The 13,535-nt window shown below is 40.0% G+C and overlaps 2 protein-coding genes across 2 annotated transcripts; both read right to left on the bottom strand.

The window, feature by feature from the left end:
- Positions 1-1,053: 1,053 nt before the first annotated feature.
- Positions 1,054-3,456, bottom strand: LOC110507267 (olfactory receptor 10J1-like). Its single transcript, XM_021587152.3, has 2 exons — positions 3,450-3,456; positions 1,054-2,006 (listed from the first exon to the last, which is right to left on the bottom strand). Exons 1-2 carry the CDS (start codon positions 3,454-3,456, stop codon positions 1,054-1,056), a joined length of 960 nt encoding a protein of 319 aa, XP_021442827.3.
- A 6,226-nt stretch (positions 3,457-9,682) lies between these two features.
- Positions 9,683-10,782, bottom strand: LOC110507200 (olfactory receptor 52E4-like). The gene has a single exon (XM_090223922.1). It carries the CDS (start codon positions 10,780-10,782, stop codon positions 9,847-9,849), a length of 936 nt encoding a protein of 311 aa, XP_090080048.1. The 3' UTR covers positions 9,683-9,846.
- Between the last annotated feature and the right edge of the window lie 2,753 nt (positions 10,783-13,535).

Below are 13,535 nucleotides of genomic sequence, written 5' to 3' on the forward strand. Positions count from 1 at the left end.
ATCATTATGTAGGCTTATGACTGGGGCAAATAGTTTCTGATTAATTATGTCCAAAACATCTTTTTGATCCTCTAAAATGTTTATACGCATGGATAGATGCTCAACAAACTCTTCACAAACTCCATCGGCTAGCTAGGTGTTCACTGCAAATGCTGATATGCAGCAAACAGTCTTGTGTTTCCAGCAGGGAGTTGTACACCTCAATGGAACTTAAATGTGTGTGATAGTATTCAAATCTGGAAGCTCCAGTCAATATCAACCCGGAGTGTATAGACATTGTTTTTTCCTCACTGTGTAACCTTTTACCATTTCAAAGTAACAATCATATTTGAGTATAATTATTAAGGGCAGCAGGTAGCGTAGTGGTTAGAGTGTTAGAGGCCAGTAACCGAAACGTTGCTGGATCAAATCCCTAAGCTGACATGGTAAAAATGTGTTGTTCTACCCCTGAACAAGGCAGGTAACACACTGTTCCCCGGTAGGTCGTCATTGTAAATAAGAATTTGTTCTTAACTGAATTGCCTAGTTAAACTAAAAAATAAAACAATAAAAAAATAAAAAATAACAAAAAAATAAAAAATAAGTACATATATAAATGTAAAAATGTGTTCATTTATTGTTAAAGGCCCAGTGCAGACAACAACGTGATTTACCTGTGTTGCATACATATTTCCACACTATGAGGTTGGAATAATACTGTGAAATTGATCATGCCCTTTTAGTAAAATACATTTTTTTAAAGTCTGCCTGAAATTTCAGTCTGTTCTGGTGAGGTGGAGTTCTTGCCTGCCTGGTGTCCTCACCAGGCAGTAATTTAGTTAATAGACCAATAAGAAAGAGAGTTCCAAACCTTTCTGCCAATAACAGCTAGTTTTCAGTTTTTCCCTCCCAACTCAGACCACCAGACAGTCCAAGCAAAAGTATGTTTTTTTAAATTGAAAACAATCACAGTAAGGTACTTAAATTGTTACCCAGAAAGGATTTGATTTTGAGATAATAAAAAAAAGAAGGGCTGTATTGGATCTTTAAATAATAAAATCCAAACATGGTGCGTTATGGAATAACTTTATTGGAGAACAAGAGTTTCAGGACAGAATCCTTTATCTGTTTGTTCCTGAAACTGTAAACAAGTGGGTTCACAAGAGGAGTTAAAATACAGTTGACAATAGATATCAAGATGAGAACATTGGGATGAATATGATAGGATTTGGCACTGATGTAGACACATGAATGAGCAATGTAGAAGGTAAGGACAACAATGAGATGAGAGGAGCAGGTAGAGAAAGCTTTTTTCCGCCCTTCAGATGTGGCAATTTTGCAAACAGATTTGATGATTTTACAATATGACCAAGTTATGACACTGAATGGAACATACATCACAAATAAAGCACATGCGAGGGCTAGATCTATCAACAGTGTTGTGTCCAGACAAGACAATGTAACAATCGGAGGATAATCACAAAACCAATACATTATCTGATTACTACAGAAAGGTAGTTGTGATGCAAGAATGACATTCAACGCTGGAAGAATTATCCCCAAAGCCCATGCTGTTGAGGCCAGGATCACACATACATTGATTGTCATGATGCTGTTGTAGCGTAAAGGATTGCAGATAGCAACATAGCGGTCGTAGGCCATAGCACATAGGAGAAATCCCTCTGCAGTTTGGAATGTCAAATAGGTATACATCTGCAAGAAGCAACCTGCAAATGAAATGGACACATCATTCCACAAACACACTGATATCATTTTAGGTAAAACGCTGGTGGTGATCACTATATCTGTGACAGACAGATTACAGAGGAAAATATACATTGGTGTGTGAAGTTTGGAGTCGAGCAACACCAGAGTGATGATCATGGCGTTGCCGATGAGGACCATAATGTATACCACAAGAAGAAAGATGGCCAAGTCTGTGTAGATCTCCTTGAGACCCAGCTCCCCTCCATGTATCAGGAAATCTGAAAACAGGCTCACGTTGAACTCCAGTGGTAGAGAAACATCTGAAAAACATTATGAGAAGAATGAGATTTTCATGTAACAACATGCACCCACGAAGTACTGTCTAAAACACATACTGGTTTATATTTACATAGAAAGCAGATAGTCAGGCACAGTGTAAGTACAAGGAATACGTTGTTAAGCAGTATAGTTGTCATGACCTTATTATGAATAGGTATATCATCTGCATGCAGTATTTTCACACACACACATACACACACACCATACGCACACACACACCATACGCACACACACACACACGCACTCACTCACACAAACAGACACACACATATAGTAGGACCTTTTTGAAATCCAAGTGATACAGAAGTTACATCATAATAGAAGGAAACAAAAGCCTTTTAAGGTTAAGGATGAAGTAAGAGTTAGTTTGATAGTTGTTCACTGTTCAGGTAAAGACGTTTCACCAATAGACAACACTGCAAACTCGAAAGCAAAGATTTGTATGGAATCAGCTGACAATGAAGGGGGATATCTAGTCAGTTGCACAACTTGCACAACTTAGTGCGTTCAACCAAAATGTGTCTTCCGCATTTAACCCAACCACGCTGGTTCAAAGAGGTGCGGGGGGGGGCTGCCTTAATCAACATAATTGGCACACAGGGAGCAGTTGCTGATGAACTGTTTTGCTGGTCCAGGTATTTGAACCACTAGGCTACACTGTTGATGTTCATTTAAATCAATATTCACTATTAGAAACCAAACCAAACCAAACATCAAACAACAGTGTGAAGAGCATTGAGCACATTAGGTTTAGAGTAAGGTTGATCCGGACAAGGGCATGGTTGTCCAAAGTTACCACAGGTAATCATAGAGCCTCGCTAGATGCTAAGCGGGATCCTTGGGACGACCCTACCCTAAATCCTGACACCTAACCCTGACCATTACACAAACCCTTACCTAAACCATTTTACATTTCAATGGGGTGAGGCCAGAGTTGGGTCATCCAAAGCATCCCACTTAGTAAAAAACATTGATTCACACAACTGAGAATAAAATAAATAAACATACATCTAACAAACAGAGACAAAACAAATGGACATGGGAGAAAGAACATCTACAAAGGTTGAATGGATGTTAGGGTTAATACATTGACTCCAATAAGGTAATAATTGTAGCTATACATTTTGTTATTGCATTTTAAAAACATTTAACAGGACGTTCTAAAGAAACCAGAAGTGTTAGCATCCTCCAATTCACCAGCCAACGTTGACAATATATTTTACATTAATCAGATGGTAAGCAATTCCTATTTAAATATTGGGAACGTAATTTTGTTCACCTGAAAGAGAAATATAAGATGTTAATTATGGCTGCCGTTCTTCTTGTTCCTTTAACAGCTCTTGTATCATTTGATTTTTCCAATTGGAAAATGAGAAAACACAAACAATTTTCATGTCATAGAAAGCACTGGAGTTCTCACTTACTTGCCATTGTGTTGGTCATCTCACCAGACCCGCATCTCTGGGATTGAGGAAGAGCTGCATAATGTGGGAATTTATATAACAACTCCTCACCCACTCTTCCTCTGTAATCCTTTTCAGGAAGCTTTTTAATTAGACAGAAAACACAGGAGTCACTTTGGGACCTTTTTATTGTGTTGTCTGGCACAAGCTCATAATTGGGACCTACAACACCAGCTCATAATTGGTTTAATCAGAACACAGAGACCCTTCAATACACTGTGGTCCAATACACTGTGATTTAATATTAAATTATATAGTATTCATGCAGTGATTAAATATACTAAGTAGAAGAACATAATCTATGCCAGTGGTGGAAAAAGTACCCTATTGTCATACTTGAGTAAAAGTAAATATACTTTAATAGAAAATGACTCAAGTAAAAATAAAGTCACCCAGTAAAATACTACTTGAGAAAAAGTCTTAAAGTACTTGGTTTTAAATATTCTTAAATATCAAAATGAAATGTAATTGCAAAAATATTCTTAAGTATCAAAAGTAAAAGTATAAATCATTTCAAATTCCTTATATTAAGCAAACCAGACGACACCATTTCCTTGTGTTTTTTATTTATGGATATCAAGAGGCAAAGTCTAAACACAAACATACTTTACAAATGAAGCATGTGTGTTTAGTGAGTCTGACAGATCTGAGGCAGTAGGGATGACCAGGGATGTTCTCTTGATAAGTGTGTGAATTGGACCATTTTCCTGTCCTGCTAAGCATTCAAAATGTAATGGGTACTTTTGGGTGTTGGGGAAAATGTACACTACCAGTCAAAAGCTTTAGAACAACTACTCATTCAAGCGTTGTTCTTTATTTTTACTATTTTCTACATTGTAAAATAATAGTGAAGACATCAAAACTATGAAATAACACATATGGAATCATGTATGTAGAAATGAAAAAAGTGCTAAACAAAAAATATATCTGAGATTCTCCAAATAGCCACCCTTTGCCTTGATTACAGGTTTGCAAACTCTTGGCATTCTCTCAACCAGCTTCACCCGGAATGCTTTTACAACTCCTTTTGAAGGAGTTGCCACATATACTGAGCACTTGTTGGCTGCTTTTCCTTCACTCTGCGGTCTGACTCATCCCAAACCATATCAATTTGATTGAGGTCGGGGGATTGTGGAGGCCAGGTCATCTGATGCAGCACTCCATCATTCTTGTTCAAATAGCTCTCACACAGCATGGAGGTGTGTTGGGTCATTGTCCTGTTGAAAAACAAATGATTGTCCCACTAAGCCCAAGCCAGATGGGATGGCGTATCGCTGTATAATGCTGACGTAGCCATGCTGGTTAAGTGTGCCTTGAATTCTAATGCTTTACATTGGGAAATACACGCTTTACATTAGGAAATTGCTTTTTGCTTATTTGAGCTGTTCTTGCCATAATATGGACTTGTGTTTTACCAAATAGGGCCATCTTCTGTATACTTGTGCATATATGATATTTGTGCATCTGTGACTTTTTCACTCATCATTGTTCATGATTAATTCGGGATGATCCATAATCCTGGTACAGTAGCATCCACATTAATGTCGAAGTGTTTAGAAAAATATTATATTCTTATTTAAAAAATCATCTGAAACACAATCAATGCATCCAACAAATGTGCAGAGTCACAAGCTTGATGTAGTCATTGCGTACTATAAATATTGGAACAAGTACTACTGTAAATGTTTGACTACTTTAATACACATAAGTTAATTATACCCAGCACTTTTGGCCCCCTAAAATGTGGGAACTATGTACAAAAAGTGTTGTAATTTCAAAACGGTTCACCCAATATGGATGAAAATACCCTCAAATTAAAGCTGACAGTCTGCACTTTAACCTCATAGTCATTGTATCATTTCAAATCCAAAGTGCTGGAGTACAGAACCAAAACAACAACAAATGTGTCACTGTCCCAATACTTTTGGAGCTCACTGTATGTTCCTCTTGTGATGTTATTGTTTAACAGACAGACATGAATATCAATTGCCTGGCTCTGCTCCTGTGAGAGGGAGCACCAGAAAGACTGTAGGAACTGTTTCAGAGGGAAAAGGCCTTGGATCAGTTAAAGGCCATTTGGGATTTTTCCTGCTGTTCAATGGTCGTTTCAATTATCCACAGCCAAAGTCACAATCAAATCAAATCAAATGTATTCATATAGCCCTTCCTACATCAGCTGATATCTCAAAGTGCTGTACAGAAACCCAGCCTAAAACCCCAAACAGCAAGCAATGCAGGCGTTGAAGCACATTGGCTAGGAAAAACTCCCTAGAAAGGCCAAAACCTAGGAAGAAACCTAGAGAGGAACCAGGCTATGAGGGGTGGCCAGTCCTCTTCTGGCTTTGCCGGGTGGAGATTATAACAGAACATGGCCAAGATGTTCAAATGTTCATAAATGACCAGCATGGTCAAATAATAGGTCTGGGACAGGTAGCACGTCCGATGAACAGGTCAGGATTCCATAGCCGCAGGCAGAACAGTTGAAACTGGAGCAGCAGCACGTCCAGGTGGACTGGGGACAGCAAGGAGTCATCATGCCAGGTAGTCCTGAGGCGTGGTCCTACGGCTCAGGTCCTCCGAGAGAGAGAAAGAAAGAGAGAAAGAGAGAATTAGAGAGAGCATACTTAAATTCACACAGGACACCGGATAAGACAGGAGAAGTACTCCAGATATAACAAACTGACCCTAGCCCCCTGACACATAAACTACTGCAGCATAAATACTGGAGGTTGAGACAGGAGGGGTCAGGAGACACTGTGGCCCCATCCGATGATACCCCCGGACAGGGCCAAACAGGAAGGATATAACCCCACCCACTTTGCCAAAGCACAGCCCCCACACCACTAGAGAAATATCTTCAACCACCAACTTACCATCCTTAGACAAGGCCGAGTATAGCCCACAACCTAAGGGGGGGGGGGGGGGGGGGGGGGGGGCGCCAACCCAGACAGGAAGATCACGTCAGTGACTCAACCCAGTCAAGTGATGCACCCCTCCTAGGGACGGCATGAAAGAGCACCAGTAAGCCAATGACTCAGCCCCTGTAATAGGGTTAGAGGCAGAGAATCCCAGTGGAGAGAGGGGAACCGGCCAGGCAGAGACAGCAAGGGCGGTTCGTTGCTCCAGAGCCTTTCCGTTCACCATCACACTCCTGGGCCAGACTACACTCAATCATATGACCCACTGAAGAGATGAGTCTTCAGTAAAGACTTAAAGGTTGAGACCGAGTCTGCGTCTCTCACATGGGTATACAGACCATTCCATAAAAATGTAGCTCTATAGGAGAAAGCCCTGCCTCCAGCTGTTTGCTTAGAAATTATAGGGACAATTAGGAGGCCTGTGTCTTGTGACCGTAGCGTACGTGTAGGTATGTACGGTAGGACCAAATCAGAGAGATAGGTAGGAGCAAGCCCATGTAATGCTTTGTTGGTTAGCAGTAAAACCTTGAAATCAACCCTTGCCTTGACAGGAAGCCAGTGTAGGGAGGCTAGCACTGGAATAATATGATCACATTTTCTAGCAGCTGTATTTAGCACTAACTGAAGTTTATTTAGTGCTTTATCCGATGATGATATCTGATACAATGATATCTATAAGAAATTGTGAAATATTCTATTCAATATTATCTGTCTCCTTTGCCAGCAAAGAGGACAAATGTTGTCTGGTAACAATTAGTCTATCCTATCTTATTGCATTGACTAAATAAAATGAATGTAATAAAATACATTATATTTTGCCTATGGTATATACACTTCTAGAAACGTATATAGAGAATAGCAATAATGTCATATCAAGTTGATGCTTATTGTTTATTATGATTCAAATCATTTAAATGTCTACTTTTTCATAAAATGTTGTGGTTTAAAAAAGAGCACATTTCTGCCCGATGCCAGTTAAAATGTCCAAAATAGCACATATTTCTATGACAGTATAATGCTTTTGCCAGAGTGTTGCCCATGCTTAGACCGGTTATGCACATTTGAGTTCACATTCAGGCTCCTGAGCTGTGAATACCTTGCTTCTTTAATATCAGTTTATACAAAAAAAAGTATTTATTTACAGTGACCCCCCCATCCCCCACCCCACTATCGGGGCATGTACTCTACAAGGTGTCAAAGTTCCACAAGGATACTGGCCCATGTTGACTCCAATGCTTCCCACAGTTGTGTCAAGTTGGCTGGCTGTCCGTTGGGTGGTGGACCGTTCTTGATACACACAGGAAACTGTTGAGTGTGAATAACCCAGCAGCGTTGCAATTCTTGAAACACTTAAATTGGTGTGCCTGGCACCTACTACCATACCCTGGTACTTAAATCTTGTGTCTTTCCCATTCATCCTCTGAATGGTACACATACACAATCCATGTCTAAATTGTCTCAAGGCTTAAAAATCCTTCTTTAACCTGTCTCCTCCCCTTCATCTACACTGATTGAATTGGATTTAACCTCTCTAGGGTAGGGGGCAGCATTCAGAATTTTGGATGAAAAGCATGCCAAAATTGAATCACCTGCTACTTGGGCCCAGAAGATATGATATGCATATAACTGGTAGATTTGGATAGAAAAAACACTCTATAGTTTCCAAAACTGTTAAAATAGTGTCTGTGAGTATAACAAAACTGATTTGGTAGGCGAAAACCTAAGAAAAATAAATTCAGGAAGTATTTTTGTTTTGGTTTTGTAGTTTTCTATTCAATGCCATGACAGTCAGTATCCATTGACTTAGGACTCAATTCCTATGCCTTCCACTAGATGTCAACAGTCTTTAGAAATTGTTTCAGGCTTGTATTCTTCTAAATGAGGGAGTAAGACCAGTCTGAACGAGTGGACGATACCCGTGTCGCAGAGCTTTTTCAGGTGCAATCCCGAGAGAGTGCATTTCTTGTTTACCTTTTATATTGACTACGTTATTGTCCGGTTGAAATATTCTAGATCATTTAGGCTAAAAACAACCTGAGGATTGAATATAAACATTGTTTGACATGTTTTTATGAACTTTACGGATACAATTCAGATTTTTTTTGTCTGCCTGTTTTGACTGCGTTTGAGCCTGTGGATTACTGAAGAAAACGCGTAAACAAAATGGAGGTTTTTGGATATAAAGAGACTTTATCGAACAAAAGGAACATTTATTGAGTCAATGAATGTCTTCTGAGTGCCACCATATGAAGATCATCAAAGCTAAGGGATTAATTTTATCTCTATTTCTGACTTGTGTAACTCTTCTACTTGGCTGGCTACTGTTTGTAATGATTTGTCTGCTGGGCTATGTTCTCAAATAATCGTAAGGTATGCTTACGCCGTAAAGCATTTTTTAAATCTGACACCGTGGTTGGATTCACAAGAAGTTAATCTTTAAACCTATGTAAAATATGTTTTGTTTTCTGAATTTTTATAATGAGTATTTCTGTATTTGAATTTGGCGCTCTGCAAACTCACTGGATTACTGTCTCAATTCCAGGCTGTTTTTCATTCAGACCTGGGGCACCAGAATCAGGTACAGGTTGACAATAGAGTGAATTAGTTACGGGTTGGCTCTATAGAGTGAATTAGTTACAGGTTGACTCTTTTCGAGTGAATCAGGTACAGGTTGACTCTATAGAGTGAATCAGTTACAGGTTGACTCTATAGAATGAATCAGTTTCAGGTTGACTCTGTAGATTGAATCAGCTACAGGTGAGTGAAATCTCTGGCCATCAAGGACAATCTCTCAATTCACCTGACAACCAGCAGTATTGCAGACCTTCAATCTTGGAATTGAGCATCTCAGACGTCCCTCTGAATTTTCAGCTAACAGACACTAGAGGTCTCTGTAGAGATACAATTTTGACTGGCAGTCAGGTAATGACTAGGCACAGACAGGAAAGCCTGTTAAACAATGTGTGCACATCACCACCTTTACAGTTCCCTCATTCATACTTCCAAATATCTTACAGAACATCACCTTTAAAGGGTGATTTCACAATTTTTCTATTTCATATTCATAATCTCCAACATCAAAATGTGTAAATGGCAAGACATAACCTTTAAAGGGAAATATTACAATTTTCTCCCGAACATTGCCTGCTCATTGCCAGCACATAATTGGTTAAAATCACGAAACACACTAGATGATGTCATCGGAAACACTTATCTTATCTACAAAACATAGAAAGGTGGCATTTTAACATATGTTGATGTTGGGGTGGTGCTGAAGATGATGAATATGGAGTAGAACATTTTATAAATGTACCTCAAACATCACTCTTAAGAATGGTATGTGGTGAATTCTAATCCATTTTGTTTTAGGGTTTTAGGGATACCAGAATAATCAACAATCCTGTCAATATTATTTACAAAGTGCCAAACAAATATCTGTATTAAGAGTGTGTAACTTTCCGGCTGAGTATTTGTATAATTTTCTGCTTCAATGACTTTGTTTGCAAGCCGTAGATAATTGGATTCAAATTAGCAGGGACGACATGAAATAGAACGTAAGCCAGTTTTCTCAAATATGGATAGTCTGGAAAGCGATGCAGTATGATGGTTAGAAACCCACTCCACAGCATAATGAGATACAGTACCAGGTGGCTTGCACAGGTCTGAAATGCTCTGTTGTTCAGCTCTTTGCTTTTCTTGGTCCAGCAAATCACAGCAATCCTGAAATAAGTGACAGCGATGCTTCCCATTGATGAAGTAAAGAGCAGCACAGTGAAAAAGAGTCCATAGATGTTGTTGATTGAAACATTCTCACAGGACAGCTTGAACAATGATGCATTGTCACAATAAGCATTCTGAATGATTGAACTGCAGCGGGAAAGCCTTATGGTGAGACCCAGTAGGACAGACACTAACACAAGGGAAGCCCCCCAAGCAGACACAGACAACATAACTAAAGTTTTGTTTGTCATTATGGACGTGTACCTTAATGGGTAACAAATGGCCACATACCTGTCAAAGGCCATAATGATCAGTATCATATGTGAGGCTGATCCAAACGTGTGACTGAAAAAGGCCTGAGCAACACATTGGCTGTACGTGATAAACCTCTCAGTTGAAACAATGTCAGCCATGAGGCGAGGCAACAAGACAGTGTTGCCAATCAGATCATTTACAGACAGGTTACAGAAGAGGATGTACATTGGTTGGTGCAAGCTTCTCTCTGTGATGATGGCGACCAGGACTCCAATGTTAGACACAAGGAGGGCGAGATAGACAAACAGCAAGGAGAAAAAAATTGGATACATTAATGTCTGTGGCAATTGAAAACCCTGGATGTGAAGGATATGGCTTGGTAATGACATGTTGTCGTCCATCCTGTTAGCAATGAAGGGCAAACCTGAAAAAAAGAACAGAAATATAACTAAAAATTATCATTTGTTATAATTGTAAATACAAGTTTTAAATGAAGATATACTACACATGCTGTTTGTATCCTCTTTTTTAAAATCTGCTGCCAGGAATTTTGAATACCCCATATAAACACATTTGACAGAGTGAGTAAGAATGCCACAGCAAGAGGAAAACCTGTATACAGGCAGTCCTCCAAAGCCACGCTTGTACCTTGCTGAAGAGGGTATGAATCCTGCCACAGGTATCGGCTACATCCTTTTTATCTACAACACTCCCCCATCATTTATCATCCTTCGTTTCAACAATGATGAGGTAAGTCAAATGGTCACATGTGGATTTTCATGTCATAGTCTCAAGAGCTATAGCTAGGCAGATTGTCATGACAACTCCTCTTGAGAAGGAAAAAGTTATGCATTTAAAATGTTTAAAATATTGTGTGAGTGACCACTAATGGAAACCATCTGGCAACTAGGTTTTGAATGATATTCTGTAGGTGTTTGTTAGCCTGGACCTGGATCTGTTTGTGCCGTCTTCACACCAAGCAGGCCAACATGGCTGGTTGGCGTGACAATTACTCCATATAGGACTTGGATAGACAGCACAAACAGTTTTGGATCTAGACTAGCTGGTCTTTTTGTGCCCTGTGTAGGATCAAATCCTGATACACTATATATAACGTACGTGGACACCCTTTCAAATTAGTGGATTTGGCTATTTCAGCCACACCCATAGCTGACAGCTGTATAAAATAGAGCACAAAGCCATGCAATCTCCATAGACAAACATTGGCAGTAGAATGGTCTTACTAATGAGCTCAGTGACTTTCAACGTGGCACCGTCATGGGATGCCACCTTTCCAACACGTCAGTTCTTAAAATGTGTGCCATGCTAGAGCTGCCCCGGTCAACTGTAAGTGATGTTATTGTGAAGTAGAAACAGCGAAGTGATAGGCCACACAAGCTCACAGAACGGGACCTTCAGCTGAGTGCTAAACTGCGTAGCGCGTAAAAATTGTCTGTCCTCGGTTGCAACACTCACTACCAGGTTCAAAACTGCCTCTGTAATCAACGTCAGCACAATAACTGTTCATTGGGAGCTTCATGAAAGGGCTTTCCATGGCCTAACAGCCACACCCAAGCCTAAGATCACCATGCGCAGTGCCAAGCGTCGGGCTGCAGAGGTGTAAAGCTCGCCACCATTGGACTCTGGAGCAGTAGAAACACGTTCTCTAGAGTGATGAATCTTGCTTCACCATCTGGCAGTCCGACGGATGAATCTGGGTTTGGCGGATGCCAGGAGAACGCTACCTGCCCTAATGCATAGTGCAGTGTAAAGTTTCTTGGAGGAGGGGGCTGGGGCTGGGGCTGTTTTTCATGGTTCAGGCTTGGCCCCTTAGTTCCAATGAAGGGAAATATTAACGCCACAGCATACAATGACATTCTAGACAAGGCCTGGGCAATTATTTTCCATGGAGGGACACATTAGAATATATTTTTGCCATCGCGGGCCAGGATCATATTACAGGATTATACATGTGTATGATATATCTACTGTAAATCACGTCCAGATATGATACTTATTTTAGTTTTTTAACATGCACAGAAATAAAACCACATCCATGTCTCCTTTTAGTAGGTATTTTCATTAATTAACATGCAATCAACCACACGGAGGGAAAAGTACGCTGTGCATTCAGCAACTCTTGTTAACGGGTATGCACAAAAACACAAGAAAGAGAGAGAGAGCTCAACATTACATTTAAACTACTCAATCAGTGTGAGGAGTGAAGTCCCTGATGGGCATTGACTAGAGCAGTGAAGTCAGGTATGGTTTCTGACATCGCTATGTGCAGGATTGCTGAGAGGTGAGAGTCAGTAAGAGATGATCTTTGCCTTGACTTGCTATATTTCATCACTGAAAATGTCTGTTCGCATACATAGGTTGACCCAAACAGTACAAACATCTTCTGCGCATGACTCCTAATCTTTGGAAAGTTTTGTTCATCGAAAGATGCATAGAACCTAGTCAGTGACATTGTTTTGAATAGTTCTCCAATCACTGCATCAGAATGAAAACCGATAAGTTCAGTGGTAGTGTTATCCACATTGAAGGTGAAAGGAGAGGAAACCAACAGCATGTCATTTTCCAACACTTTGAAATCCTCAAAACGACGAGAAAACTCACCGTTCAAAGCACGCAGTAGCGATGTATACTTCTCCCGCTGGTCATCTGATAGGGAACAGACTAGTAGTGTCGGAAGGTGGGTGAGAGTGTTGGCTTCTACTTGACGGGTCAGGGGGAGGCTGGGTTTCTGTACAGCACTTTGAGATATCAGCTGATGTACGAAGGGCTATATAAAATAAATTTGATTGATTAAATTTGAAATTTGAGTAATTGTTTTGGACTGGCCTGCACAGAGCCTTGATCTCAATTCCATTGAACATCTTTAGGATGAATTGGAATGCCGACTGCGAGCCAGGCCTAATCGCCCAACATCAGCGCCGACCTCACTAATGCTTTAGTCCCCACAGCAATGTTCCAACTAGAGCTCGACCGATTAATCGGAATGGCCGATTAATTAGGGCCGATTTCAAGTTTTCATAACAATCGGAAATCGGTCTTTTTGGGTGCCGATATGCCACATTTTTTAAAATTGTATTATTATTATTTTTGGATATATATTTTTGTATACCTTTATTTAACTAGGCAAGTCAGT

This window comes from Oncorhynchus mykiss, chromosome 27, assembly GCF_057628025.1.
Source record: "Oncorhynchus mykiss isolate SJ-2025 chromosome 27, ASM5762802v1, whole genome shotgun sequence".
NCBI classification, from domain to species: domain Eukaryota; kingdom Metazoa; phylum Chordata; class Actinopteri; order Salmoniformes; family Salmonidae; genus Oncorhynchus; species Oncorhynchus mykiss.